The following is a 25,769-nucleotide window of genomic DNA, read 5'->3' as shown; positions in this document are numbered from 1 at the left end:
CGGTGAGGCACTTTCTAAAAATGAAAAAGAAATAAGCTGCGCGGAGCTGGGATTGGACTATCGGCGAATGCGCGGGCCGACATTTTAAGTTGCCGCGAGGCAGCGGTGAAGCTCAGAAACAGAAACTACGCACGCAGCCAGGCTATTTTTTTGCCCTAGTGACAGAGGCCTTCCGATTCTTGCCACGCCTGCCGTTACGCTCGCTAAAGGGGTGTGCAGGTTACAATGCCCCATGCAATAAGCGAGATTTTAACAAGATCGCTTGCCCTATTGTGACTACTCGACGCGCCCCTTCAGAAGGCTCCCGCGGCATTCTGTAAGTAGGCTTTCCCGCATAGCGTAGATTACAAAACGGGATGGCGGAATTCACGCTCGGAGAGTTATGAAGGCGACAGGACGCATTCTTCGGATGTGGGCATTAAATATGTAATGTATTACCGAAGGATTAAATAAAAAAGCGCGATTTCACGTTGCGATTGCCCGAAGTAAGCCGTCGGTCATCTTGTTCGCAGCACGGGTGATATGTGGGAAACCCCACTTGTGGAAAATCTCACGAGGTGAAGCCTTGCGGCGTCGGGATGCGGTCGGTCCGCGTGATAAACGGCGGAGAAGGGGATAGGACCTCTGTATTGTTTTCCTGCAATTTTTGACTCGATTATCGGCTAATTTGCCCTGATAATGTGGTTTTGCCACGGACAAATTTATGAAAGCATGTGCAGTATACGATCGCTGGCGAGTATTCGGGAATTTTCGAATATTCGGAAATTCCCGAATATAAATTTTCGAATACGAATACGAATCGAACATCAAACATTCGATTCGTATTCGAAATTTCAAATATTCGCACACCCCTACTTTTCAAACATAGTTACTGGGTGTAGCAAAAGATGGCACACGGTGGCATGTCATTTCTCAGTGTATACAAGTTGCACTTGCTTTGTATTAGATGCACTGATGAAAAATTCAGAAAAGAACTGTGACTGATACACCAGAAAATATGGTATTTAGGTGCATCTTTCCGGTACAGCCACTATGGAAAAGATTTGGACATAGTTCCATGCATGTAGAGAAAGGGTGGCACTGTGTGGAGGCCACTCCGTCCCCGGCTGCCACACTCTTTCATGCAATGCTGGCCTTCTGTCACTGACTGTGCTGATTGTTTTCCTGCCCGCCAGCATTTTTGGTGTTTCTGTTTGCGAGCCTTTTAACATGATAGCGTCAAAGGCCCCATTCACCAGAAAAACCAGATTCGGCGTTGTTGGCGTTGGCATTGTGAGCGAAAAATTACGGGCATGGTTCTGGCAGGTGGTCCCTAGGGAGCAATCTAGCAGGCAGGTGGGCCATCTAGGTCACGTGACCTTGCGGCGTCATCACAACCTACCCACCGGATAATGAGCAAACTGCTCTCCGTAAGAGGTGGCAGTTAAATTAAAAATTAAAGTTAAACTAAAAAAACCACTGGGAGCGTCTGCCATCGCAGGGCAGTGGCACATCGCTTAACCGCTGCATCTCTGTTCCAGGAGGGGTATAATGACTCCCAGATATCTATGAATATAAAGTAGAGAATGACCTTCTGCATATGTGGGAATTAACCCATTACTCTATAGCATCGTACCCTTAAGGCAGAGCTTAAGTGTCTCCTCCGATTTTTTATATGTTTTCATGGTGGCTGTTGTGCAATCCTTTCTAATTACCGGCCATAGTGAGGCTGAACCTGCCACGGCAAAAGGAAACATTTTATTAACAAGTTCCATGGAAATCACCGTTGTTGCAGCTTTGGCTACTTTGTGACGCATATTTTGTGATTATTAGCACTAAAATAATTATAGATGATTGCAACAAACACAAAACAAGCTGTGACTAACAAATTATGCTCCTTTAGCACAGATTGTAATATTATTCGGGAGAAAAAGGGAACCTCTTCAGAAGACATCACACAAAAGACAACAGAGGGAATGGGGAAACACACGGGTTTAAGAGAGAACAAAAACTTCATCGACAACCAGCACTTCCACAAACACCACCAAGTATTGCTTGTAATAATTGTGAAGAGCCAATAAAAGCTTGCAAACAGAACACACTGTAAATGAGAAACTGTTGGTTGTATAAAAAATGAAAACATGCTGTATGCGGGACAACAATGATGAACGGCACGACTTGACCAGATAAAGTAATAAATATGGACTGTGGTGGTGCAGGGGAGGTGGTGCATTGCGATACTGTTTACATGCAGGTCCGTTGAGTTGCTTCCAAAAGCATCCAGGTTATGAGGAAAATGTAGGAGGCAGTTTTGGCGCGGCTTACTCATGCCACTCATTTTTGGTGTCAGTAGTAAGTGTCTTTTAGTAGGTAGTACTAGTAAGACTGCACTAAAACCTCTCACAACAAGTTATTATCACACTGTATTGACGGATGGCGCCATCTGTTGCGAACAGTAGGAGTCACAAATGTTCTCTTTTTTGAAACAGCTGGCAGAGGCACTTAAAACTGGTTATGTGTTAGAAGGCATAAGCTCACACGCTCACTTTGTGAACGCAGTCGCTGTGCGCTGTGGTGTTATGTAACCTGACGCCACACAGCTGGCAATTCTACCTCTGCATGGCCCTATGTAGCTGCCGCCGTAGCTGTTGCCAGTTTACCGCGGACCACACTCCGACTTAAGTGTATTACGCGATAGCTAATGGGTTAATGCCCATATGTGCAGAATTGGTCTTTCTCTACTTAACATTCATAGATCCCTGGGAGTCCTCTTATTACTCCTGGCACAGTGGTGGAGTGTTCAAGCGGTATGCCACTACCCCGAGATGGCAGGTGCTGCCACCGGTGGGACTTGTACGATCTAGGTTGTCCCTAGGCAACTTCGAGCAAGCAATCATTAATTTAACCGCTACCTGCCACGTTGCATGAGAACACCATCTTTTATGGGTACCATAGAGTGTTATCATGCACACACGCAAGCACGTGCATGGGTTTTCACTCAGTGGGGCAAGTAAGGCTTACGCCTTAAAAGCCCACCAAGCGTGAGGACTATGTGAGCGAAGAGGTTGACGGCAGCAGTCGAGCACCAAGCGGTGTCGGCTTCTCTGCATTGTATAGATGCTAATTATAAAATAGAGTATGTCGCTTACAGTGCTGCAGGAACTACTGCGTGTAGCAAAAAGCGAGAAAAAATACTTGGCCAGAGAGGGCTATGCCGTAGGCACCTACCTGATGTATTCTCTGCCTCCCATTAAATGTGGTAAGAGGAGGAGCGGAAATTTCGCTTGCAGAAGCTAGTCGACCAGACAGGAGAGCGAAAAACCTCAAAGAGAAGACTAGGGTGATGCAGTTGCTTGGCTGCGATGGCTTTAACTCCACAATAATGAGTGCTTAGAAAATTTTGGGGTCTTGCGTTTCAGGGAAGATGCCTCTCTACCACCGGGGTATAAAGCATTTTTACCAGAGGGTCAGGGATGATCAAAAGCCCTTTAAAGCACCTATAGTGGCTTGGTGCATGAAATACCAAGCAGTGGTTTCAGTGGTGCCAAAAATGTTATGGAATGCTTGCGTGTTTTGCTTGACATGTGTAAATCTCCACCGTGGTGTCAGAGTTCACAGCACTGCATAAAGGAAACTGTTTGGAACAGGTGTTGACAACAGGCATAAAAGGCTATGGTCACTGTAGTGCCATTTCAAGGACAAAAAAAAATGCAGACCCAAATTGGATAGTACCAGAGGCATTGTCATGGCATCTAAAATACTGCTAGCACAGTGGATTTCACGAATTAATGGAGAGTATAAGAAATACAAGCAGTTTCGTGGAGGGTGGATTTTTTGTGAAAAAAATATGCGTCAAAAATGCATTAAATGTAGGCATGTGCGAATGTCCGGTCGCATAGTAAAGTAAAGTAGTAAAGTAAAGAATTTCGAATACCAGACATTTGGATCGAATCCAATATCGAATACTTCACTATTCTGCCGAACATTCGCACAGGCCTACATTTAATGCATTTAATGCAGACACCTGGAAGGTACAGATCTGGGCGCCACTCTTCCGCCTGCTCATGTCTGTTGCTGCAAGCACGCGCAGGCCGGCTCTGGCATATGTGTGGGAGCACAGGCAGGTGGCATGGAGTCAGGGCATTGGTTGCGCGTGCACCACGGTGCCGTCCCAGAGATGGTATGCTGAACCGAAACTACACGCATAGTATGTTTTAAATATTCGCTTCGAAATTATTTGAAGAAAATTACTATTTGTTTCGAACCAAAAAACCACTATTTGCACATACTTAAGTGCGCTAAATGTGTGGCTGCTTGTGTGAGTTGGTGGTTGTGCATAATACTTCAAGCAGTAATTGTGTCAGAACATGAGCGAGCAGCACACCTTGCCAACAAGCACCAAACACGGCCAAGGCTGGTGGTGAAGAGGAAGAGGCGAGAGAGCATTTTTCTTATCAGAAAGCAATCACATGGTTATGCATGTGGCTGTGACAAAGTATGATTGATAGTGGAGTAGCAGTGAAGAGAGAAAGCGAGTGCATTCCTGTGTGAGGAGCTCTATTTCTTTCTTATTTTCACGTATGTGCAGTTTGTCTGAACATGTGGATTTGAAGGTGTGGGGTCGTATGTTGTGCTGTTCCGAGACGTTACACTAATGGCTAACACTATAACACAGAAGGTATGCACTTAAAACTGCATACCTTTCAGTCGATATGTGGGTGTTACTAAAAATAGAGAGTGCTTTCTTCAGTGATGATGAGACCACTATCTCTAGATTGGCTTTAGTGCAACTTGTGTGGAACTGATAAGTTTAAATATGTTGGGAGGTCGTGATGTTGATTTCAGTGTTGTGGTGATAGAAGCGGCTAGAGAAAACAAGGCAGTTTTCCCTTTTTACAGCATTTGCAGTGAAAGCCACAATGGGAATGCAGTTTGCTACTTTTACTGCAGAATATACAACAATACGTAGCAAATGTCACCTGATGTGCAAGGAAGTTTACTTCCACAGGTTTTCTCAGGTAACAGTGCAAATCTTTGTGTGGTGCCAAAAGTGTGCACTGCAGGTGAATATAATTGTTTACTGGCGCTGGCACTGATGTGTAGGTTCAGTTGTGCCAGAAATGTGGTTTTGTATAAATTGGTTTCACCTTTATAGGCCATGTAATAGTAGGTCGATGTGAAATTTCTTGGCCTCTAGCAAAAATGCTAAAACATGCAGCATTTTAACATCATTAATGGAATGTGCTAATCATATCTTACTTTGTACTAAAACATACTGAACACTGATATGAAGGAATTAAACATGTATTCACGGTACCCTTGTTCAGGGATGTTTTTGCTTGTCATGAGACTAGCTCAATTTGGGGTGGCCTCATGCAGAGTGTGAGCACCTGATCCGCAAGATGTTGGTACTGGAACCAAGCCGGCGGCTGACTGTAGATCAGGTCAAGCGGCACCGTTGGCTGCAGCCAGCGGGCATGCATGCTCCCATGACAGCAGCTGCGCCTTCCGACCGGGAGGCTGCACGTCGAGGGATTCTCGACGATGGTGTCCTACGCCTCATGCAGAGCCTCGGCATCGACCCAGCCCGCACACAACAGGTAAGCCTCTGTCATGTTCACTGAGTGTACAGAGAAGAGCTAGCACACTTTACTTAGTTGCAGCTTATGCTGTTGTGTTATCTTTCTCAGCATTGAAGTCCGTCTTTGTTAACATGTTCATAGATGGGCATATCATGTTTCTTGTTGCAAACCCATTGCAAGAAAGAAAAGAATTGCCAGATGACCAGTGGAGGTGCTGTAAGTTTCAGCACTAGCAAAGGCATGCAGCATGGCATAATCAGGACACAGTGAGAGACACGGTATCTATGTATTTCACTGTGTCCTGTCTCTCCCACATGGCATCTCTTCGCTGGGTCGCACTAACTAGCGCAAGGTACGCCAGGCAGGAACTGAGTTTCCAGCATGAAGTGCAGATACCACAAAGCACCATGCCAAGGTGAGCTTGTCTCACCACTAGCACTAGGAGCCATCAGCACTTGTAGTTGAAAGTCCCAGAAGAAGCTCACTTTGGGCCACCCATCTTCTCTGGCATACCATCTAGCAACTGCGTGATAGTATGCTCGTGGGCTTCTGTGCGTTTGACGGACAAGCCACTACAGAATTGTGGCTATTACAGTAGAACCCCGCGGTAGTAAACTCAGTTACAGTAAAAGCTCGGATATAGTAAAGTGAAGATGCGGTCCCATTTTGCCTTCCATAGATGACTGTACATATTTTTTTGGTTATAGTAAAGACTTTTTCGAAAAAACTGCTATTAGAAAAGAGCGTCTGGCCGTGGCGATGTACCTCCTGCGGAATGATGACATCGCGGCATGCCTGAAGCCTTGGATCATGGGGCATATAGATACTGAATACAATAAAACGGCGCTCTTCGAGGTGGCTTCACCACCAAGCTTGAAAGCCGCAGCCAACTTCTCTCCCTTTAGGGGGGGCGTCTGCAGCTTGCAGGCGTTGGTGAGTGGCGACACCACAGGTTCCCGAGCATCCGCAGGGACATCCCCGCAGGGGGATGATGGTGAACGGTGCATCACCACGGACCCGAGCACCCGCGCCTCGCCGTGCGTGGCATTGCCGTGTCCGGGGAAAAGGGGATCCTGGTGGTTGAGCCGATGCCGAGCGTTTGGACCTTTAAGGTCCCTTGGCAGAGGCAACACACCACTTTGGCCCCAGCTTCCTGTACACGGCACCTCTGGCCTGACCCGACCGGGGGAAATCAGCAGTTGCCTTTTCCTGTCCTCCTCTCCATCTTTTACTTTCCTATCTTCTTTCTCATAACTCTCCTGTCTCCTCCTCTCTTAATTACTTTTTCCTTCTTCCTGGCGGTGAGGGTTAACCTTGTGTGACAAACTACCCTGAGTTGCGTCATATTGGGTTATAGTTGGGTTGTACAGCTGGCGTGGGCAGAACTTGCTTGCAAGTTCCTGTCCCGTCCCCAAGTTGGGCTCCATGGTGGGTGGCTGGCACCGTAGCCGAAAAACACACACACTATATGGCTAACCTTCTCTTAGCAAATGATCGCCCTTATAAACGAGGGTGGACCGAAGTCACTACGCAGTTTTTGCAAAAAAAAAGAAATCTTCCCCAGATACCACGTTGTACACAGTGAGGTACCTGAAAAACAAGCCAGAATCCTCTCCCCTTTTCTAGTTTCAAAGACTCTCACGGAATCATCAGGCCCTGGGTATAAGGTGACGAAGCTGGCCAGTGGCAATCTACTCCTTCAGATCAGAGACAAAGCAGAGCATTCTAAGCTCTCAAACATAGCAACCTTTTGAGAAATACCTGTTTCTATCAGTGCACATAGATCCCTCAACACTGACAGAGGGGTGATTTCAGAACAAGACTTCCTTACCCTGACAGAGGCAGAAATGCTAGACGGTCTCAAGGACCAGAATGTCACTGCAGTACAGCGCATAAAAATCAGGAAAGAAGACAAGGAAATCCAACAAAGTACTTAGTTCTGACTTTTGCCTCCAGCCAACTGTCTGATACCATTGAAGTAGGTTACATGAAAATAGCAGTCAGACCATACATCCCAAATCCTCGCCGGTGTTTCAAGTGCCAAAGGTTTGGCCATGGATCGCAGAGTTGTCGTGGCCGCCAAACCTGTGCCAAATGTGCATCTAATGAGCACGAATCTGATGTCTGCAATGCAGCATCAAAGTGTGCTAACTGTGAAGGGGACCACCCCGCATATTCTAGGTCTTGCCCATCCTGGAAGGAAGAAAAGGAAATTATTACTATCAAAACCAAAGAAAACATTTCATTCCAGGAGGCGCGGAAAAGAATTAAACAAACTCAGGGAACTTTCTTGTTCACGGCAAAAACAAATTTCGCTGATGTGATGTGACGGGGCGGGGCACCACACCAGGCTTCGGCATCTGCCCAGGCCACACACAGTGAGCCGAAGGCAGGGCCATCCGCGCCCCAGGCAGACACAGCGAAGGCTGCCCTGCCAACCTCTAAAAAGGGCCCGGCGGCCTCCGGGTCAGCCGCCCGCAAGGCTTCTCCCAGTCGGGAGAGGCCTACAAACAGTACACCCGTGGGCTCTTCGCGGCGTGCCAGAACCTCTAGCGAGGTGATGGACGTAACACCGAGCTCACCTCCGCTGCGGCGGCAGCGGCGCTCTCTTGATAGAAAAAAACCAAAAATCGTAATAACTGGCCCCAAAGAAATAGGGACCTAATTATTCAAATACATCCCCCAAAAAATCAAAATGACATTCCTAATACACTGGAACTGTAGGGGATTATTTAATAACTTGAATGATATAAAAGACATCTTAGCCACATTCGCACCCGTGGCCTTATGTATCCAAGAAACAAACTTAGGCCCCAAAAACACAAATGTACTCAAGAAACATAGAGAACACAAGCCGGCTCTCAGGTGGCGTTGCAGTCGTAGTGAGAAATGATGTCCCGGCTCGTGAGTTTAAACTAAAGACTAAAATTGAAGCTGTTGCAGCTGCTCTGCTCACACACAAAACACTAACATTGTGTTGTATTTACCTTGACCCCCATCTCATAGTAACAATACATGAGTTAGAAAATCATTTAGAGCAGCTACCAGAGCCGTATCCGGTAGTCGGTGATTTTAACGCACATTCCTTGTTTTGGGGGAGTGAAAAAACGGATGCCAGAGGACAAATTATAGAGGATTTTATTCTGAGCAATAATATTTGTCTGTTGAACTCCGGTAAAACCACTTACTGCTCTCCAGCTTCAGGGAAAATGAGCTGTTTAGATCTCTCTTTTAGTTCGCCATCTGTTTTTAACGATTTTAAATCGGATGTCATAGACAACCTATATGGCAGTGACCACCTTCCCGTAATAATCAGTCTACATCTGCACCTGAAATAACCCCGACAAAACCGCGACGCTGGATGCTCTCTTTAGCTGACTGGGAACTTTTTAGATCAGAAGCCAGGTTAGAAAAAATAGATTTAAAAAGTATTGACATCGATGAAATAAATGAGAAATTCACTGATTGTATCTTAGCTGCCGCACACTTGGCTATTCCAATGTCTTCAGGAATGGTACGGCCAAATCAAAAAGTTTGGTGGACACAAGATTGTAAAGATGCAAAAAAACGACAAAATAGAGCTTGGGGTATTTTTCGCCGGTACCCCACACACGAAAACCTAGTAAATTTTGAAAAGGCAAGAGCTAAAGCTCGGTATGTCCGTCGTAGTGCTGAGAAAGCGTCATGGCAGAGCTATGTGTCATCCATAAACAGTCAAATCACATTAAAAAAAATATGGGAACAGGTAAAAAAATTAAATGGCAAATTCTCACCATACACAATGCCACTTTTGACACCACCTGGTAAACAAACAATTATAAGGGAACAGGCAGATATACTAGGTGAGCACTTCGCTGCAGTTTATAGCTCGTCACATTACACCCAGTCATTTCTAAAATACAAAAACATGGCCGAAAAACGAAGACTCCCAATGAGTGGAGGTGCTAATGAACAATACAATACTTTAATTACCCTCCAGGAAATCAATAGAGTACTCTCTTCCGGCAAAAAAACAGCCCCAGGACCCGACCAAATACACTATGAAATGCTGGCCCATCTTTCCCAGTCTGCCGTAGAGGCACTTCTAAGATTCTTTAACAAAATTTGGTTATCAGGCAAACTACCCGCAGCCTGGAAAAAAGCTTATATTGTACCATTTCTTAAGCCCGGGAAAGAACCAACCTCCCCCAGCAGTTATAGACCCATAGCTCTTACCAGTTGCTTTGCCAAATCGTTTGAAAGTGTCCTGAACATCAGATTAACTTTTGTCCTTCAATCTTGTGGCCTTTTTGATATCAATCAGTGTGGTTTTAAAAAGGGATGCTCCACTACAGATCACTTAGTTCGTCTAGAAAATACCGTCAGAGAAGCTTTTATACACAAACAACACTGTCTTGCAGTCTTTTTTGACTTAGAAAAGGCATATGACACGACCTGGAGGTTCGGGATTCTTCAAGATCTTGCCGAGCTTGGAATCCAAGGCAGAATGTTCAATTGCTTAAAAGACTTCTTATCCAACCGTTCATTTCACGTGGTTCATTCCACCAGCTACGTAAGGTGCGCGAAGAAAGAGCGGCTGAGCGTGAAGCCACAAAGGAGCGTATGGCATTAGAGGCTCAGGTTTCTGAGTTACGATTGAGGCTTATGGAGGGCGGTGAGCGACTTGCAGATGCTGAACCAAGCGTTCCCAGGGCTGTATCGTTTGGGGCCATGAACCCTCATGGGCTCATTCCCGTTTTCAATGAAGGGCGCGATGATCTTGATGCGTACCTCAAGCGATTTGAGCACGTGGCCACTGGTCAAGGTTGGCCAAGAGACAAGTGGGACACGGCGTTAAGCCTATGCTTGGGGGGAGAAGCTCTTCGGGTGTTCGGAAGGTTATCGCCAGAAGACTCTCCAGATTACACCAAAGCTAAGCTAGCACTCCTGCAACGGTTCCGCTTCACCGCGGAGGGGTACCGCGAAAAATTTCGCCATAGTAAGCCCCACGATGGCGAGACCGGTAGGCAGTACGCTACGAGACTGTTTAGTTTTTTTTATCGTTGGGTGGAAATGAGTGGTCATGGCAAAACATTCGAGGAGGTTCGTGACATGATTGTCACCGAAGAATTTCTGAACAACTGCCACGCGAGGCTTGCGATATTCATTCGTGAACGGGACTGTAAGACAGTCGACGCGATCACAGTAGCTGCGGATAATTTTATGGAGGCTCAGCGGCAAACTAATTTGCTCATTTTCAAGGAGAAGGTGGAACCCAAAAGCCGGACGTCGAGGGACAGTACTCCGGGATCCAAGACACAGGTGCGATGCTTTCTGTGCAATAAGGCGGGACACATAGCTTCGGACTGCAGGACGCGGCCGAAACAACCGTACTGCATGTTCTGCCGCAAGCAAGGGCACGATGCACAGTCTTGCCGGCGCAAGAACCCAGGAGACCGCGAGGTGTCAGCCTGTTGTATGCATCTTTCCAGGCCCTTGGTTGAAGTTTGGCCTGATGTCGCCAGTGTGAATGTGGGTTACCGGCCAGCTGGATTCAGTGTCAGCATGTCTGTGCAGGCAGGCGAGCTGTTTGGTCAGCCGGTTTCTGTTTTGCGTGATGCCGGCACTAACAGTATCGTGGTGCGGAGGGACCTGGTTCCCGAAGCAGCTCTTACGGGAGATAGAGCTACTCTACTCCTGGCGGATGGCAGTAGTTTGAAGGTCCCAGAGGCGGAGGTCCTCATCTCGTCGCCATATTTCACGGGCAAATCCATCGCTCGGTGCTTGGAGACACCACTGTACGACGTCATCATTCGGAACGTGCCAGGCGCTAAGGAGCCATTTTCCATCAACGGGACGGGGCCGCCAAGACATCTGACTGTCCCTGAGGGGACGGGAGAGACTGAAGACTCTGCCATGCTGGGAACGGCGAAGGTTTCTCCGGCGCACAGGGATGAATCCCTCAATGCGTGGGAGGTGTCCAGTCCCACCTTCCGAAAGAAACAAGAGGAGGACACCACACTGGATGTGCGTCGGAGCAAAATTGGCAAGGCTTATCCAAGCAGGAACAACACCGCCTATACGTTTCATTCCGAGGGCGGAATTTTATTCCGTTCGTTCCAGTGTTGTCCAGGAAAAACAATACAGCAGGCTGTGGTACCACAAAATTTGCGTAATCATGTCCTAGCACTTGCGCATGAATATGCTCTCTCCGGCCATCAGGGCATCCGCAAGACCACTGAAAGGGTGCTCGGTGAGTTTTATTGGCCAGGAGTGCAGGCGGATATCAAGAGGTTCGTAAGGTCTTGTGACGCATGCCAGCGGACACTACCCAAAGGGAAGGTAGGGAGAGCCCCCCTGGGTTGTCTACCGCTCATCGATACACCATTTGAGCGAGTGGCTGTAGACCTGATTGGACCGTTGCACCCCACTTCATCCAAGGGAAACCGCTATATACTTACGTTGGTGGACTTTGCAACACGATATCCCGACGCGATACCTCTACCTGCGATCGACTCGGCCACGATGGCAGAGGGTCTTCTGGAAATATTCTCACGGATTGGTTTTCCAAGGGAGGTCCTCTGTGATCGAGCATCGAGCTTTTCGTCTTCGTTAATGAGGGAAGTTAATGGAATGCTTGCAATCAGGCATCTGTCTTCCACACCATACCACCCTATGTGTAATGGCCTGGTGAAGCAATTCAACGGGACGTTAAAGAGCATGCTCCGCAAGTTGTCTCAAGAACAGCCCAAAGCTTGGGACCGTTACCTCGCGCCTCTGCTCTTTTCGCCTCTGCTCTTTGCATCTACATGCGAAAGACAAATACAGCTTACAATAAATAAACTGGCAACATGGGCAGACAAGAACGGTTTCCAGTTCTCTACACAGGAAACAGTGGCTTTACTTTTTTCACTCAAACGGGGCGAACAGACAGATCCCACTCTACACATAAACAAAACCCAGTTACCTTTTAAGAATGAACACAAATTCCTAGGCATAACTTTTGATAAAAAACTTACTTTCCTGCCCCACATAAACACTTTGAAAAAGAAAGCCATGCATTCTTTGAACATACTGAAAGTCCTTTCACGTAAACACTGGGGTTGTGATCGGGTATGCCTTCTACAGATTTATTGCTCTGTAGTACGTTCCATTTTAGACTATGGTTGCATAGTGTATGGCTCAGCAAGGCCATCGTACTTGAAACGACTCGACCCAGTGCAAAACTTAGGTTTACGTCTTTCAACTGGTGCTTAGAGAACGTCGCCCATAAATAGTCTTTATGTTGAAACTAACGAACCATCACTCACAGACAGAAGAACTATGCTCACATGCTCATACATTCTTAAAATTCGTTCCATGCCAAAACACATATGCTACCAAATAGTTACAAAGTGCCCATCTCGAACACTGTTTACCAACAAACCTCTGGCAATCAGACCACTTCTTCTGCACTTTGAAGAGAAATGCCAAGAAATAGAAGTAATGGACACATTGCCTAACATAGCCCGCAAACCTGACCCACTCCCGCCTTTGTACTGCCTGCCCTCTATGTGCGACTTCACATTAACACAGTTTCATAAAAAACAAACACCACGTGGGCATATATTACAAGAATACTTAACCCTAAACGAAAAATACAGAGAATATACAGCATTTTATACTGATGGATCAAAATCTCCGCACTACGTCGGAAGTGCTGTGGTTCAAAATATTTGGGAAAAAACAGTACGGCTGCCTGAGTACGCATCCATTTTCACGGCAGAGTGTTACGCAGTCTGTGGCTGTAGAAATAGTCATAAATGAGAACATTGTGAATAGCATCATTTACACTGATTCACTGAGCGTACTCACCTCACTTCACCATAGAAATACGGTTACACCACTAATCGGTGACATCATTCATAACATAAGAAGAGCTACAACACAGGGACAAGACATAAAATTTTGCTGGGTGCCAAGCCACATCGGAATCACAGGCAATGAGAAGGCGGATGCATGTGCTGCGAAAGCTCGGAACAAAGTAATGAAGAACGTGAACATTCCATACAAAGATGGCATCAAGCTGGTACAGTGTAAAATCAGGTATAAATGGCAGTCCCAGTGGACCACTGAAAGAAATAATAAGCTACACTTAGTAAACCCCTTAATAGAAGAATGGAAGCCATGCTCACACCAAAAACGTTTCATCGAAGTTATTTTATGCAGTCTCCGTATCGGACACACACACCTAACACAGAAACAAGACAGACCTTTATGTGAGAAATGTGGAGATGAGCTCACAGTAAATCACATCCTATTCTCGTGCACACACAACGGCTAAGGAAAAAATATTTTACCGTATTTTACAATGAACGCATTCCCTTCCACCCCAATTTGCTTTTAGGAGATATCCACTTGTAAGAACTTCATCTGTTTTTAGTTTTCTGAAAGACGCAGCGATTTTAAACAAAATATAATATCACAGAACTATTATTTCTAAAAATTCTTACCCTATGCTTTGACGCATTTTATGATACACCTCATCCATTTTCTCAGGCCTGAGAAGAAGGCTGAGGTCTACATTTGATTAGTTGGGCTCTTCGGTGTCCTTGTCCGGACAAGGACTTTCACTGAGGACACCCAATTCTTGAAATAAATAATACCATGTGTTTGGCGCATGATAGCCTGAGTAGCTTATGCGCCATAAAATCCCAATACAATACAATACAATACAATGCAGCCAACTTTTCGAAGGCCTTGAGGCCGCGAGGCAAAGCGTGTGGCCCGCACAGAAAAGGTAAAAATGGCTATGAACGTAGAAAGAGGGCGGCGCGGGTTGCTAAGAAACGAAAGCCAGTAAAAGTGCAAAGGGAAGAAAAGGGCGTGCGTTCGTAGCATGGTAGCACGAAGCACTGGGAAGCGGCGGCAAGAAGCGGAGGCGTGGTGGCACTGCATAGGTGGTTTGGCTGTGCTTCACTGTGTCACGCACATTGCTTGACTACTACCTCTTAAAGGACACTGAGGCCACGGAAGACAATGCCTTGATCATGCAAAGCTTTGGTTTTCACATGGAATCAAACTGACGTTATATTCGTAGCCACCTTGTATTCGTGCAAATGTAGTACTTCTATGAGACGTAAACCAAATCGAAATGTGGTAACATGTGATAACTGAAAATAAATAATTATCGCATTGAGGGACAATAAGGGCAGGATGTAAGGTATTTCTAAGTGATTCTAAGGCACATGAACACTTCGTGCTTAGTAAGCAGCCAGAGAGCATAGTCAGAGCCACACCATCACCAGCAACTGATATACAGTTGAATCCCGTTACAACGAAATCGACGGGACGTGCGAGAAATTTTGTCGCGAAATTTCACTGTCGAGAAATTAACCAAAAATGCAAGGCATTAACTTCAGCAAAACATAGTGTTATTGCCAGAAATCTGTGAGCTTAGCCTGCTTACGTTTCACTGCCAGCAGCGGCGTCACGCCACTCTCGCACTCTGTTAACAGCGACATCGCAACGTCGCCATCGTGTGTGCCAAGGAATTTTCTAATAACGTCGAAGGCATCCAGTACCTGCGATGAGGCTGCCAGGGCAGGTAAATCTTGAGCAGAGTCGTCTTCATGATCGAATGGCTCTTCCGGCTCACGAACACATTTGATGATGTCTTTATCGCTTCGTTCCTCGTGGACAATCACGTCCGCGTCAGTGCCGAGGAAATCATCCAGCGCTATGTCAGCAGGGACGTTTCCAGCTTCCTGGAGCGATTTCCAGGTAACGTCAATCCCCGGAGTCGATGACGATGGTAATGGTACACTTTCCGTGGCTGCAGTCGTGCTGGTCGCCTTGCTGTTGACAAACCCGGCGTGCTTGAAGCAGTTGCGGATCACGCTGTACCGTGTTGCTCTCCATGCCGCAGACATCATTTCTAAAGCCATGACAAGATCGACTTTCGTCTCCCTACCAGTGTCGGTGTTCAGCAGAAGCCGCTGGATCAACCTCTCCCGGTAGGAAGAGTTCATGCTCCGGATGATGCCTTGGTCCAGGGGTTGAATGACTGAGGTACAGTTCGGCGGGAAGAACTTCAGCTCCACACTTGACAGCTTGACGTCGTCAATGCGGTGCGCTGAACAATTGTCCAGGAGCAAACAAACCTTTCGATTTTGTCTGGTCATGCTGCGGTCAAGTGACACCACCCAGTCAGCAAAAATGGCACGGGTCATCCACGACCGGTTGTTTGCCACGTACTTGACAGGTAGGCTCCTGTTCCCCTTGAAGCAGCGCGGTTTTGCACTTTTGCCAATAACTAACGGGGGGCGTTTGTCAGACTCATCCACATTTGTGCACAGCAGCACAGTCACTCATTTCTTGCTATGTTTGCCTCCCTGGCAACGCTGCCCTTTAAAATCAAGTGTCTTCGCTGGCAGCATCTCATAGAAGAGGCCCGTCTCGTCTGCGTTATACATATCAGACGGAGCGTAACTGCTCATTATGTCGGTCATGTTGTCCGCCGCCCATGCTGATGCGCCATCAACGTCCGCAGATGCCGATTCACCGCACAAAACCTTGCCGATGACGTTATGCCTTTCTTTAAAGCGATTCAGCCATCCTATGCTTGCCTTAAAGTCGTTCAGCCCTAGCAAACAAGCATAATTTAGGGCCTTCTGCTGTACAATTTTACCGCTCAGGGGCATGTTTGTTGCTCGCGTATCGACGAACCAAGCATAGACAGCCTTGTCGAGCTCTTCATACGTCGGTTGCGTCACTTTCTTCTGCTGCACTGAAGTGCCTGATGAAAGTGCCTTCCTAATGCTGCCCTTATTCTTCAAAATTGTCGATAGCGAACTCGGCGCGATGCCAAAATCTGCAGCAATAATTGCATTCTTCCCGCTTCGGCGATAATTCTATCCTTTTCTTCTAGTGAAATAAACTTTCGCTTCTTCGTTGGCGGCGACATGGGAGAGGCGATCGACGAGATCAGACTGCAGCGAGAGATCGATGATCAACACACACCGACACACGAGAAAATGGTGGCAAGGGCTGCGGAACAAACTTTCTGAACAAATGCTCCGTCATGCCCTACCGACCCTACTAAACCACCTTCATTGTCAAGGAATAAACATAAGCACCATTAACAACAATATACTTAAGCCCTTCTTTGTAACGCGAGAGTGAGCGTGTATGAAATTGTTTCATGTATTTAGAAATTCTCTTCCAATTGTAAAATTGCTGTGCTACCATGGCTGCCTTGTATATATTGACTTTTTATTTGTGGCTCGAGAATGAGTGTATATTATTTTGAAGTGCATATTATACGTACTGACTGTTACACTTTCTAATGTATAAAGATGAATGTTTCTAAATCTTCCACTGTATATGCCTTGTAAATAGGGGGCTCGAAGCTCGTCAAGTGGAAACTTCCGCTTTTTCTTCGAGCCCTCCTCGTCCTCCGCTAATCTTTTTCTGAGGAAGAAATAAAATATTGATTGATTGATTGATTGATTGATTGATTGATTGATTGATTGATTGATTGATAGATAGATAGATAGATAGATAGATAAAAAGCGGAGAGGGGAGGCTGGCGACTGGATTTGGATTCGTCTTTGGCCCTCGTACGGCCGGCGGCCTTCGCACAGCTAAGGTGGCTAGAGCTAGCCACCTTAGCACAGCGCCAATAAGTCCCCTCGCTGCTTCCCTATGACGAATAAACGACTCCCAACCAAATTTTCTTAATAAAGAATACATGAAAATGTAATAAACATGCATTCCGTGCATTATTTAGCTGCTCCAAGCCACTCCTTTAGCAGGGAATAATCTCGTAGAGCACCCAACTTTTGAAGAAAGGCAGGCCACTGACCTGTGAAGGCTCGCGAAAAATTCGTAGAAGCGAATGCGTGCTCACAAAGTAATTCGTTTTCGAGGGAATTTTAATACATTAACTCCTATGGGGATTTCGCGGGGAATGAAAAATACTTCGTTGTGGCGAAAATTTCGTTGAAGCGGCATTCGTTGTGCCGGGATTCAACTGTAATAAAGACCCTGATATATCAGCGAGGCCCTGGCCAGGGTATTAAGGACTACAATGTCCATATCGCCCACGTGCCATCAAGCAAACTAAAGGAAAAACTTGTTAAAGTGAAAGACCCGGTCGAACGCAGCAGATATCCCGGAGTTGCCTAGTGTATTTACACGATTGTAAGTTGACTCGAATGTAAGTCGAACCCCCCAAATCACATTTCCGAAAAATAAAAAACTTCTGAGGTTGTTTAAGCTTTGCCTTGAATAGTTAACGCGATAGCATTGTTAACGCGATAGTCGCCGTTTATCGCCACCCGCTATCGGTTACCGCGCGCGGGCTTGCCCGTTGGCACATTCCAAAAAAGAAAATGTATTAGTCATTGGACTACTCATCCACAATTGCTCCATCGCCCTCACTAGCGCTGCCATCGTGATCACTGATGTGGTCCCACAGTACATCGTTCTAACGTCGTCGTCCAGCGAAATCCCGCACGTCGCACGTCACGACATCTCGTGGAACAGCTGAAAATTTTCCTCGCTGCAGCTGCCACACCTGTATCACCCATTGCGAACGTTGAACTTGCGGCCCGGCGCGTGGCTGTTCGTTTCTTCGGCTTAAAAAATGGCAGCCATCTTGAATGTAGCTGTGAACGAGCACCGTTCACTTGCCGGACCTGGAGCACAAATGATGACTGACTAAGCACTACATTAAAAACTTGTGAAACGCGGCCGGCAGTAGTCAGATGCGTCAGAGCCAAAGAGAAACTACGCGTGAATGGCGTTTGCTCTTCCGTTGGCTACCGACACTCCCCGGCACCGCTGCCATTCCGAGTGGGGGTGCCGCCTCGATTGGAACAGCAGCCCTTCCATCAACAATCAACGCTCCCTTGAGCGCCGAGCGCGCATTTGAAAGTAAAAAGAAAACTTGTTGGACGCTTGAGCTTCCTTAGAACACGATTGCGCTATCGGGCCGCCGCCGCTTATTAGCAACCACAGTCAGCAGCCACGTGTAGGGTGCCAGTTTGCTGTTTATCGATAGCCGCCATCGGGCGCCGCCTGCGCGCGCGGGGAGGGGATGCCAGTTCTGCGCGTTTACATAGCAGCTGCTCAAGGCCAGCAACAAGAGCGATGCGATGGAGCCACGTAGCAAAAATGCAACTATGCTGTAGGATGTTTGATATCTCGTTTGTCTCACCTTATTTATAGTGCGATGTTTTCGTTGCGATTGTAAGTCGACCCCCCACACTTCAGATTTTCAAATTAAAAAAAATAGGTCGACTTACAATCGTGTATATAGTAAAGATTTTTGTTGGTCCAAGCTAGTTTACTATAGAGGTGTTCTACGTGACTTCTTTTGTGGCACCAGACCAAGGGATTGCTTGAGCTAGGATTGACGAGTGCTGGTCCTTCTACCTCAGGTGTGCACCTGTGCAAACGTGCAGGGTCTTGTAATGGGTTAACACCCCTTTTGCAGGTGGAGCTGTAAAATTTGAAGACAGTTAGACAGCATAGATATTAAGAGATAAGCTCACCTTGGCATGGCACTTTCTTTCATCTACACTTCATGCTGGAAAGTCAATTCCTGCTTGGTGGACTTGTGACACATTGCAGCATGAGTACAATGTGTATTCACGTGTGTGTGCGCGCAGTCCTTGGTGCAGGAGCGCTTCGACCACCACTCGGCCATCTACTTCCTGCTGCTGGAGCGCGCCAGGCGGCTGGCCGGCGCTGCGGGAGAGTCGAGCCGTCGGCCCAGCACCGTGGCCGAGCAGACATTGCGCCATGAGCCGGCAGCCGTGCTGCACCTGCAGGCGGCGTTGGCGGCGCACCCGACCATCGACAGCGTGCGCGGTCACACCTTTTGCCAGACCACCGACGGTAACCTGGCCACGTGCCGCGTGCCGGCCGCTGCGTTGCTCAAGGGCTGGCCACACCATGCTGCCACGCCACCGGCCACGGGCTCCATCGATGAGGGCGTCGAGGAGGACTTGGACCCGCCGGGCACCCCGCCGCGGCCTGAGCACCGGGATAGTCCACCGCTGTGCAGCCTCACTCAGATGCTGAGCTTGTCTGACACGCCCCCTGCTCCGTCGCCGGTGCCGCCGCCTGCTGCATCCTGCCTTGAGCCGTGTCGTGGCGGAGCCGAGGGACCACATCGGTCGGCCGGAGACTTCCGGGAGGGTCGTCGCGCCTCGGACGGCCTCGTGACGTCTCCAGCAGGACCCGTAGCCACCACCGCGACTCTCATGGGAAGCGGGCCTCGCGACGAGCTGTTTGGCAGTGACCGGCGGTTGCCGCCACCCGAGGTGCTTCCGCTGACGCTGTGGAGCCAGAGCAAGCCTCTACAGCGGCGGCCCCGCTGGGCGCGGCCCTGGCGTCCCCCGCGCCCCCCGCTGGCAGCCTGTGGCGGCGGCTCGCTTGGCGATGTGCCCTGCCCGTGGGCGGGCCGCGCATGGGAGGCAAGCGGCCGGGCCGCCAACCCATCTAGTCACCTGTACGCCACTGGCGACACAGCGGGTCACCATGCATCCTGGGACCCCAGCTTGGAGCAAATGGACACACTTTGAACAGTGCACGTGTGCGTGCGTGTTTTTTAGCCCCATCAGGAGGAGCCAACGAGAAACTGTCGGTATTTGTTCAATATGACACTCAGTTTCACCTCAGTTCACTCCATTGTAGGCTTTGCGTGGACCCATCCAGGTCCAGTCTTATACATGACTCGTTGGCGCAGCTTTCTTCCCATCCTTGTAGCTATGTTCTGTTGCAGCGTGTAAATACACTGGAAATATTTTGTTGCGCTTGGTTTGCTCTGCAGTGGCTTAAAGGGCCGCTGCTATTGCACTATTGATCTCTTCGGTCCTGCATGACTCAGTTGCTGATGTGTTGCAAAGTATCACACGCTCTTGCAGCTGCTCCAGTCTTCTGAATCACTTGACTACCCACTCAACTGCCCTTGGCTTTTGCCACTGCCAAGGTAGGCCCTAATGCACCAGCACACTGTGTCTGGTCCTAGCTACTGTATTGCAGACTGCCTGCTGAATGTGCACTGTCTATCCCTGTAACTCTGCGTCCACTATGCAAATGTTTAGTGCTGGGAGCCTGACAGTGGTTTGAAAGCAACAGTGCACATATTACCTTCCATGTCTGGGTGATGAAATTCCACTTGTTCCTTGAGGCAGCATCTGGTGGTGGTTGCAGCAGCTGCTTTTTTCCACTGATTTGTTTGCACAGGTCTAGATGTTGCAGTGGCCGGAAGTGTCCTTTAGCCTATGTGGGTGTTGCTACCATTGGTGATCACACACATATTTTACTCTTCTGTTTTGGGTTGGGGAAGAGTGTTTTTTACTTCTGACTTTGAAAAATGCATCACATTTAAGCTTTCGGTGGTCCCTAGGGTGCACAACTAGTGAGCATTATGTCTGTTGTCAGTGCCACCTTGTGATATGCGGCGTACTACTGGTAGGGGTTGGGGTGGCTGCTCTTAACACCGTATTATCTGATGGTTATTGTCGACACTTATGGACAAGGTTGTAAGCTCATTACTGTACTGTCCACTCTTTTGCTTGGTGTATATCTGGAACTCTTGCACATGGCAAGCAGTTCTTGCCTAACACAAAATTGTACCTTGCACACCCCTAATAACACCTATCAGCGACTCCATAGCTCATGCAGTGGTAGCCTCACTTGCCAAGAAGCTTGTTGAAAATTACTCATGGCCACGAATACAAGGGATTTAGGCAACTGACTATGCCAAATATATTTTTCTTTTGTTGCCAACAGCTCTAAAACCACGCTGCTGGGTGTTCTGTTCACCGAATTTCTGGTGAACATGCATTTTACATGCAGAGAAAAATATGGAGGCTTTCCCTTGCATGCTTAGTGCACATTCCTAAGCGTAAGGGATTTTGTTTTCTATTACTGTGAGGTGTGCAGTTTGAGACATTTAACCAAAGAAAGCAGTGGGCAGCTTGGCTTTGCAAGCATATAAACTGGACAGCGAGACTGTAATGTTAGTTTTATCTCTTCTGTAGTAAGCATTTTTTATTTAGTCTCTGTGATGGTGGGTGATTTTACTTGTAGGAGCAGAACATCCAACACATTGGCAGAGGTGCTCCAAGGTACACCAAGCAAGCACAGCATTGTGTTCTCCACCACACCCTGCTTCAATGGTGGCAGTGCACTGGTTCGGTGTTCATTCTAATGGCAGTTAAACTTGAACACCACCATGTACAGGTGCGGCCATAATATTACGGAGCACGCTTTGGATTTTGATATTTTCTCACGCGCTTCATGGAGAAGATGCGATTCGTTCTTGAATTCATATGCGAGCGCACGAGCCGCACGTGCTCATATATGTATAAAGTAGTGCTTGATATTCGCTTGGTAATGCATGAGAAAAGTTTGATCGCCGAAGCTTGCTCTGTATTATTATGGCCGGGACTGTACAAAGCCGTGATGCTTCTCTTGAGGCTGTTGTGTGGGGCTCTAGTCAGCACCTTTGTGTGGTTTCGTTCTTTGTTTGTGGCACATTCTTTGTGCTTTAAAGCATGGCTGGATCGAGGAAATGTGTTGGTGTTCAGCTTTGAGGATGTAGGTCAGGAGTAGACACAGCTGTGTCAAGAAGCTTGCTGCAGTCCAGCAAAATTGGCACATTGAAAACATTCCACTGCACTCCACTAGTGTGGTGCACTGTTGTGTTGTGATATTTGACAGCTTGCTTTGTCTGGTTCTTGGCAATTCTTGTAGTGTGTAATATGTTTGTAATAGTCTTGACAAACTAACATGCTGTATACCTATATCGCCTACTCCATGCAAGCAGCAATGCCTTGCCTTACACTGATTTTGTTTGATAACTGATGTTGTTTCACTAGGACTGCATTTGGCAAATATTATCATGTTTGAACCATACACGAGCTGATTGCCTCGACAACTCAGTGGTGGGCAATTAGATTTGAATATGAACATGTGCAAATAGAAGTTGCTATGTATTAGTGTGCTGTGTTTAAACAGCGCTATTGTGTTGTTTTTGTGAGGTAGTCAAGGCGTGTTATTGTTTTGTTAGCTGATTAGTAAATGGGGTCTTTGTTTAAATATAAACAGCGTTTGTCTGGATATACATCTGCATTTAAAAATCACTAAAGTACTTTTTCCACACTTAGAGGCATAACCTGCAAAGGGAATGATACAGTTGAGTATCTGCCACTCAAGTGATCAGATTGAACTTGATGATGACACCATGAACTGATGAACATTAGAGTTGCCGTGAAGGCACATTAACAGTGACTACATAGTTTTTTTTTCAAGACTGCATTCTATTAACATTTGCTTGCATTTGCTTGCATGCCTTAGTAGACCTCCTCTGTAATCGCCCGCGACAGTGGCTAAAGTATACATATGTAGGGCAGGTGTGCATCATTGCCTCTCTCTGCTAGTCATGATATGAAGTCGTATATCGAGTGATCAGCGTTGTTTGAAACTCTGTGGGAATAAGCCCAGAGCCTCAAATTTACCTTCTTAGATGAAGGAAGGAGTAGGAGGCACAAGGGAACTCTGCCTGCTTTCTGATATCTGTTTAGCTTGGGCGGCAATGTATGCTCAAGATGCTAGTCACGTGTGAGCAGCACAGCTGTGTTGTGTATGCTGTTTTCGCTCTGCAGTGGGCCCACATGAATTCCTTCCTTTAGAATGATTCATGTTGGCTCTGTTTATGCTTGTACAGTGGGAGCACCAAATGGTGTGTCATGCTTCCTTGCAATGCTGCAAGACAATTTGAGTGAGCGCATTCAACATTCTTGCGTCAGTCTAGTTTGCCTTGTCCTCATAGTGAAAGACTGTGAAGGAGACTTGTACGTGTTATGAAGCACGATCTTGGAATTCAACCTTGTAGTCAAACCCTGACACTATTTGTTAGCCACTTCCATAGGATTACAGTCTCATAAGAACTGACCACCAGTTACCACGCCTGTGTTAATGTGAAATTCAGCGACAGCTCTTCATGGTGCTGGTCACGTTTTTCTCTGCGCCGTGGAGTGGCCACCGCCCTACTGTGCGCAGAGGTGCCAATGGCGCAGAGATTAGTTAGTGCCTCTGCGCACAGAAGACACCTCTCTCCGTTGCTTCTAATGTGTTCTTTGTCTTACGCCAACGCCAACGCAGAACTGGAAAACATGCCCTTAAGAGCTGTCACTGTAAAAGCGTGAGAAACGTCACCTTGACACTGTGGGGAATTTGTCAGCTGCACCCCTTATTGTGGATTGGGTTTTCTTCTGTACAGGCGGCAATGAGAGTGAGTGCTCCGGCTGTTGCTCCGGCTCATTGCTGTGCCACATCACTGTGTCTTGCAGGCCGTGTTGCTCCGTGGTGGCGCTGACTGCCTTTCTCATTTGTTTGCTCCTCTTTAGTGAAATAGGTACAGGAACAAAACACAGGGAACGCAGTGTAGTGGTGCAGCACTGTGTGGGTTTTGCGACTCTGTAGTCGCGCCTCTAAAGGCCTCGCGTGTCGTGCCCCTCCCATGGAGCTGCCCCACCGCCACAGCTTTCTTGCCTGTGCTGCGCCATCGTGGAGTGGAGCCCAAGCACCCCCTGATTTCTTACATGGCGCCTCGTGCAGAGCTCTGTGTAACTCTGGAGGTCGTAGTCCGAATGAAACTCAAACATGTGCAGTCTGCGTTAGTCGGCCCTCGCGTACTTTTTCATGAAGCAGCGCCTCTTAGCGACGGTGCTGTCGACTTGATATATCAAAGTGGCACCAAAGACATAGTAGAGTCGAGTTTGGTATACCTAGGGAGTGACGTGCGTCGCCCACACTTTTTTCCCACGTGTGCTTTTCACTAGGAATGTAGAGTTAGTCTCAAGTGCGCGTGTGCTCGTCCGCTGTTTGCCCAGGAGGGTGTCGTCGTGGCAGCTTCGGTCGCACTGCGACTTGGGCAGTCGGTACGCTTCACCGTAAGTCTCATTGCACCCCCTGATGGTGGCCGTGACTGACCCGAATAGAAGCTGCCACCGTCGTACATGTGTGGAAATGATGTGTGTGTGTGCCTGCCGAACTGTCCACTGTGTGTGCGCGCCTGTGGAATCGGCGCTGCAGTCTCCACGGAGCGCCGCTGAAGCCTCTGGGTACAAAGCACATCTTGCTGTGCGTGGTCGCCGGGCGCCGACCCGACCTGTTTGTCCACGAAACGTGTGCCGTACGTGTCGCCAGGGATTGAATAAAATGCACTCGACAGGCCATTGTTTGTGCGTGGTCTTTCAGCATGCAACCGGCAGTAGGGGGCTTTGTTGCACTTGACGTCAATTCTGGAAAGGACAGCAGATTGCTACAAATTTGGAGTTTGTATCAATACACCCCGCACCCGAGGAACAACCTTCATTTATTCATTTTCATAAGCACATTTCACATTTAGAGGACTGCGGGAAAAATAGGCAGCTTGACATATACCTGAACTCCTAATGCGCTGGACGAAGGCAGGTGCGTCGCACAGTTCATGAAATCACTTTAGCACTAGTGACTTCACCTAGAATTTTTATAACTCCACTTCTGCAGCTCTGCGGCGGAATTTTGTTATAGAAACCCGGTTTCATCCATCAAAAATCAAACAGCTCGACCTTGGAGCATGGGCGTCCGGAAGGGGGGTCAAGGGGAGTGCCTGTCCTCCCCCACCCCCCACCTGGAATTTCGTATATATTTTACGCACTACCACAAATAGTGCCTTTTTGGTGCTAACCTACTGCCTCCCCCATCGCGTACACGCCCCCCCCTCCCGCCTCTGCAAAAAGTTCTGTGGACATCCTTGCCTTGGAGCCATTGGGGTTTCGGCACGTAAAATTTCTTCCTCTAGTGGCTAAAGGGAAGGGATATAAGGGGTACGACAGGCTTTTCCACGGTTGGGCTCAAAGAGGCTCTGAAAGGCTTTCCGAATAAATTTGCGGTATGCCTAGGATGTTAAAGCACTCCGCTTAAGCAATATCCTCCAGCAAGAATTTTTTAAATGCGTTTTGTGGAAGCTGAGCAAAAATTTGAATTTACGCGTCTTCGCGCCTTTCTCTGTCACGTTGCTTTTTGCACGCTGAAATGTCGGCGCTCCGCTACTACTTTATACATCCGCTACTACAGCCCTTCGCTGCTGACGTAACGAGCGCTGCATGACGCGTTGCGCACGGATTCGGGCGAAAGCTGGTCGCCGCAGGTCGCAGCGAGACGTGGAAGCGCGAGTTTTTAAAA

General features: G+C 47.7%; 1 protein-coding gene and 1 pseudogene across 1 annotated transcript in view; both read left to right on the top strand.

Annotated features, from left to right (window-relative positions):
• LOC144136316 (serine/threonine-protein kinase SIK2-like) overlaps window positions 1–24,777 on the top strand; it is a 38,495-nt gene extending 13,718 nt beyond the window's left edge. Inside the window, exons 8-9 of the mRNA XM_077668562.1 lie at window positions 5,359–5,579; window positions 19,196–24,777. Coding sequence (XP_077524688.1) covers window positions 5,359–5,579; window positions 19,196–20,113 — 1,139 coding nt within the window. The 3' untranslated portion in view covers window positions 20,114–24,777. The remainder of the gene's footprint in view (window positions 1–5,358; window positions 5,580–19,195) is intronic.
• On the top strand, window positions 6,933–8,395 carry LOC144094555 (uncharacterized; annotated as a pseudogene).
• Window positions 24,778–25,769: the final 992 nt, after the last annotated feature.

Source organism: Amblyomma americanum, chromosome 6, assembly GCF_052857255.1.
Source record: "Amblyomma americanum isolate KBUSLIRL-KWMA chromosome 6, ASM5285725v1, whole genome shotgun sequence".
NCBI lineage: Eukaryota > Metazoa > Arthropoda > Arachnida > Ixodida > Ixodidae > Amblyomma > Amblyomma americanum.
Note: the sequence above shows the minus strand (reverse complement) of the source record. Positions and strands in the feature narration are given on the sequence as shown.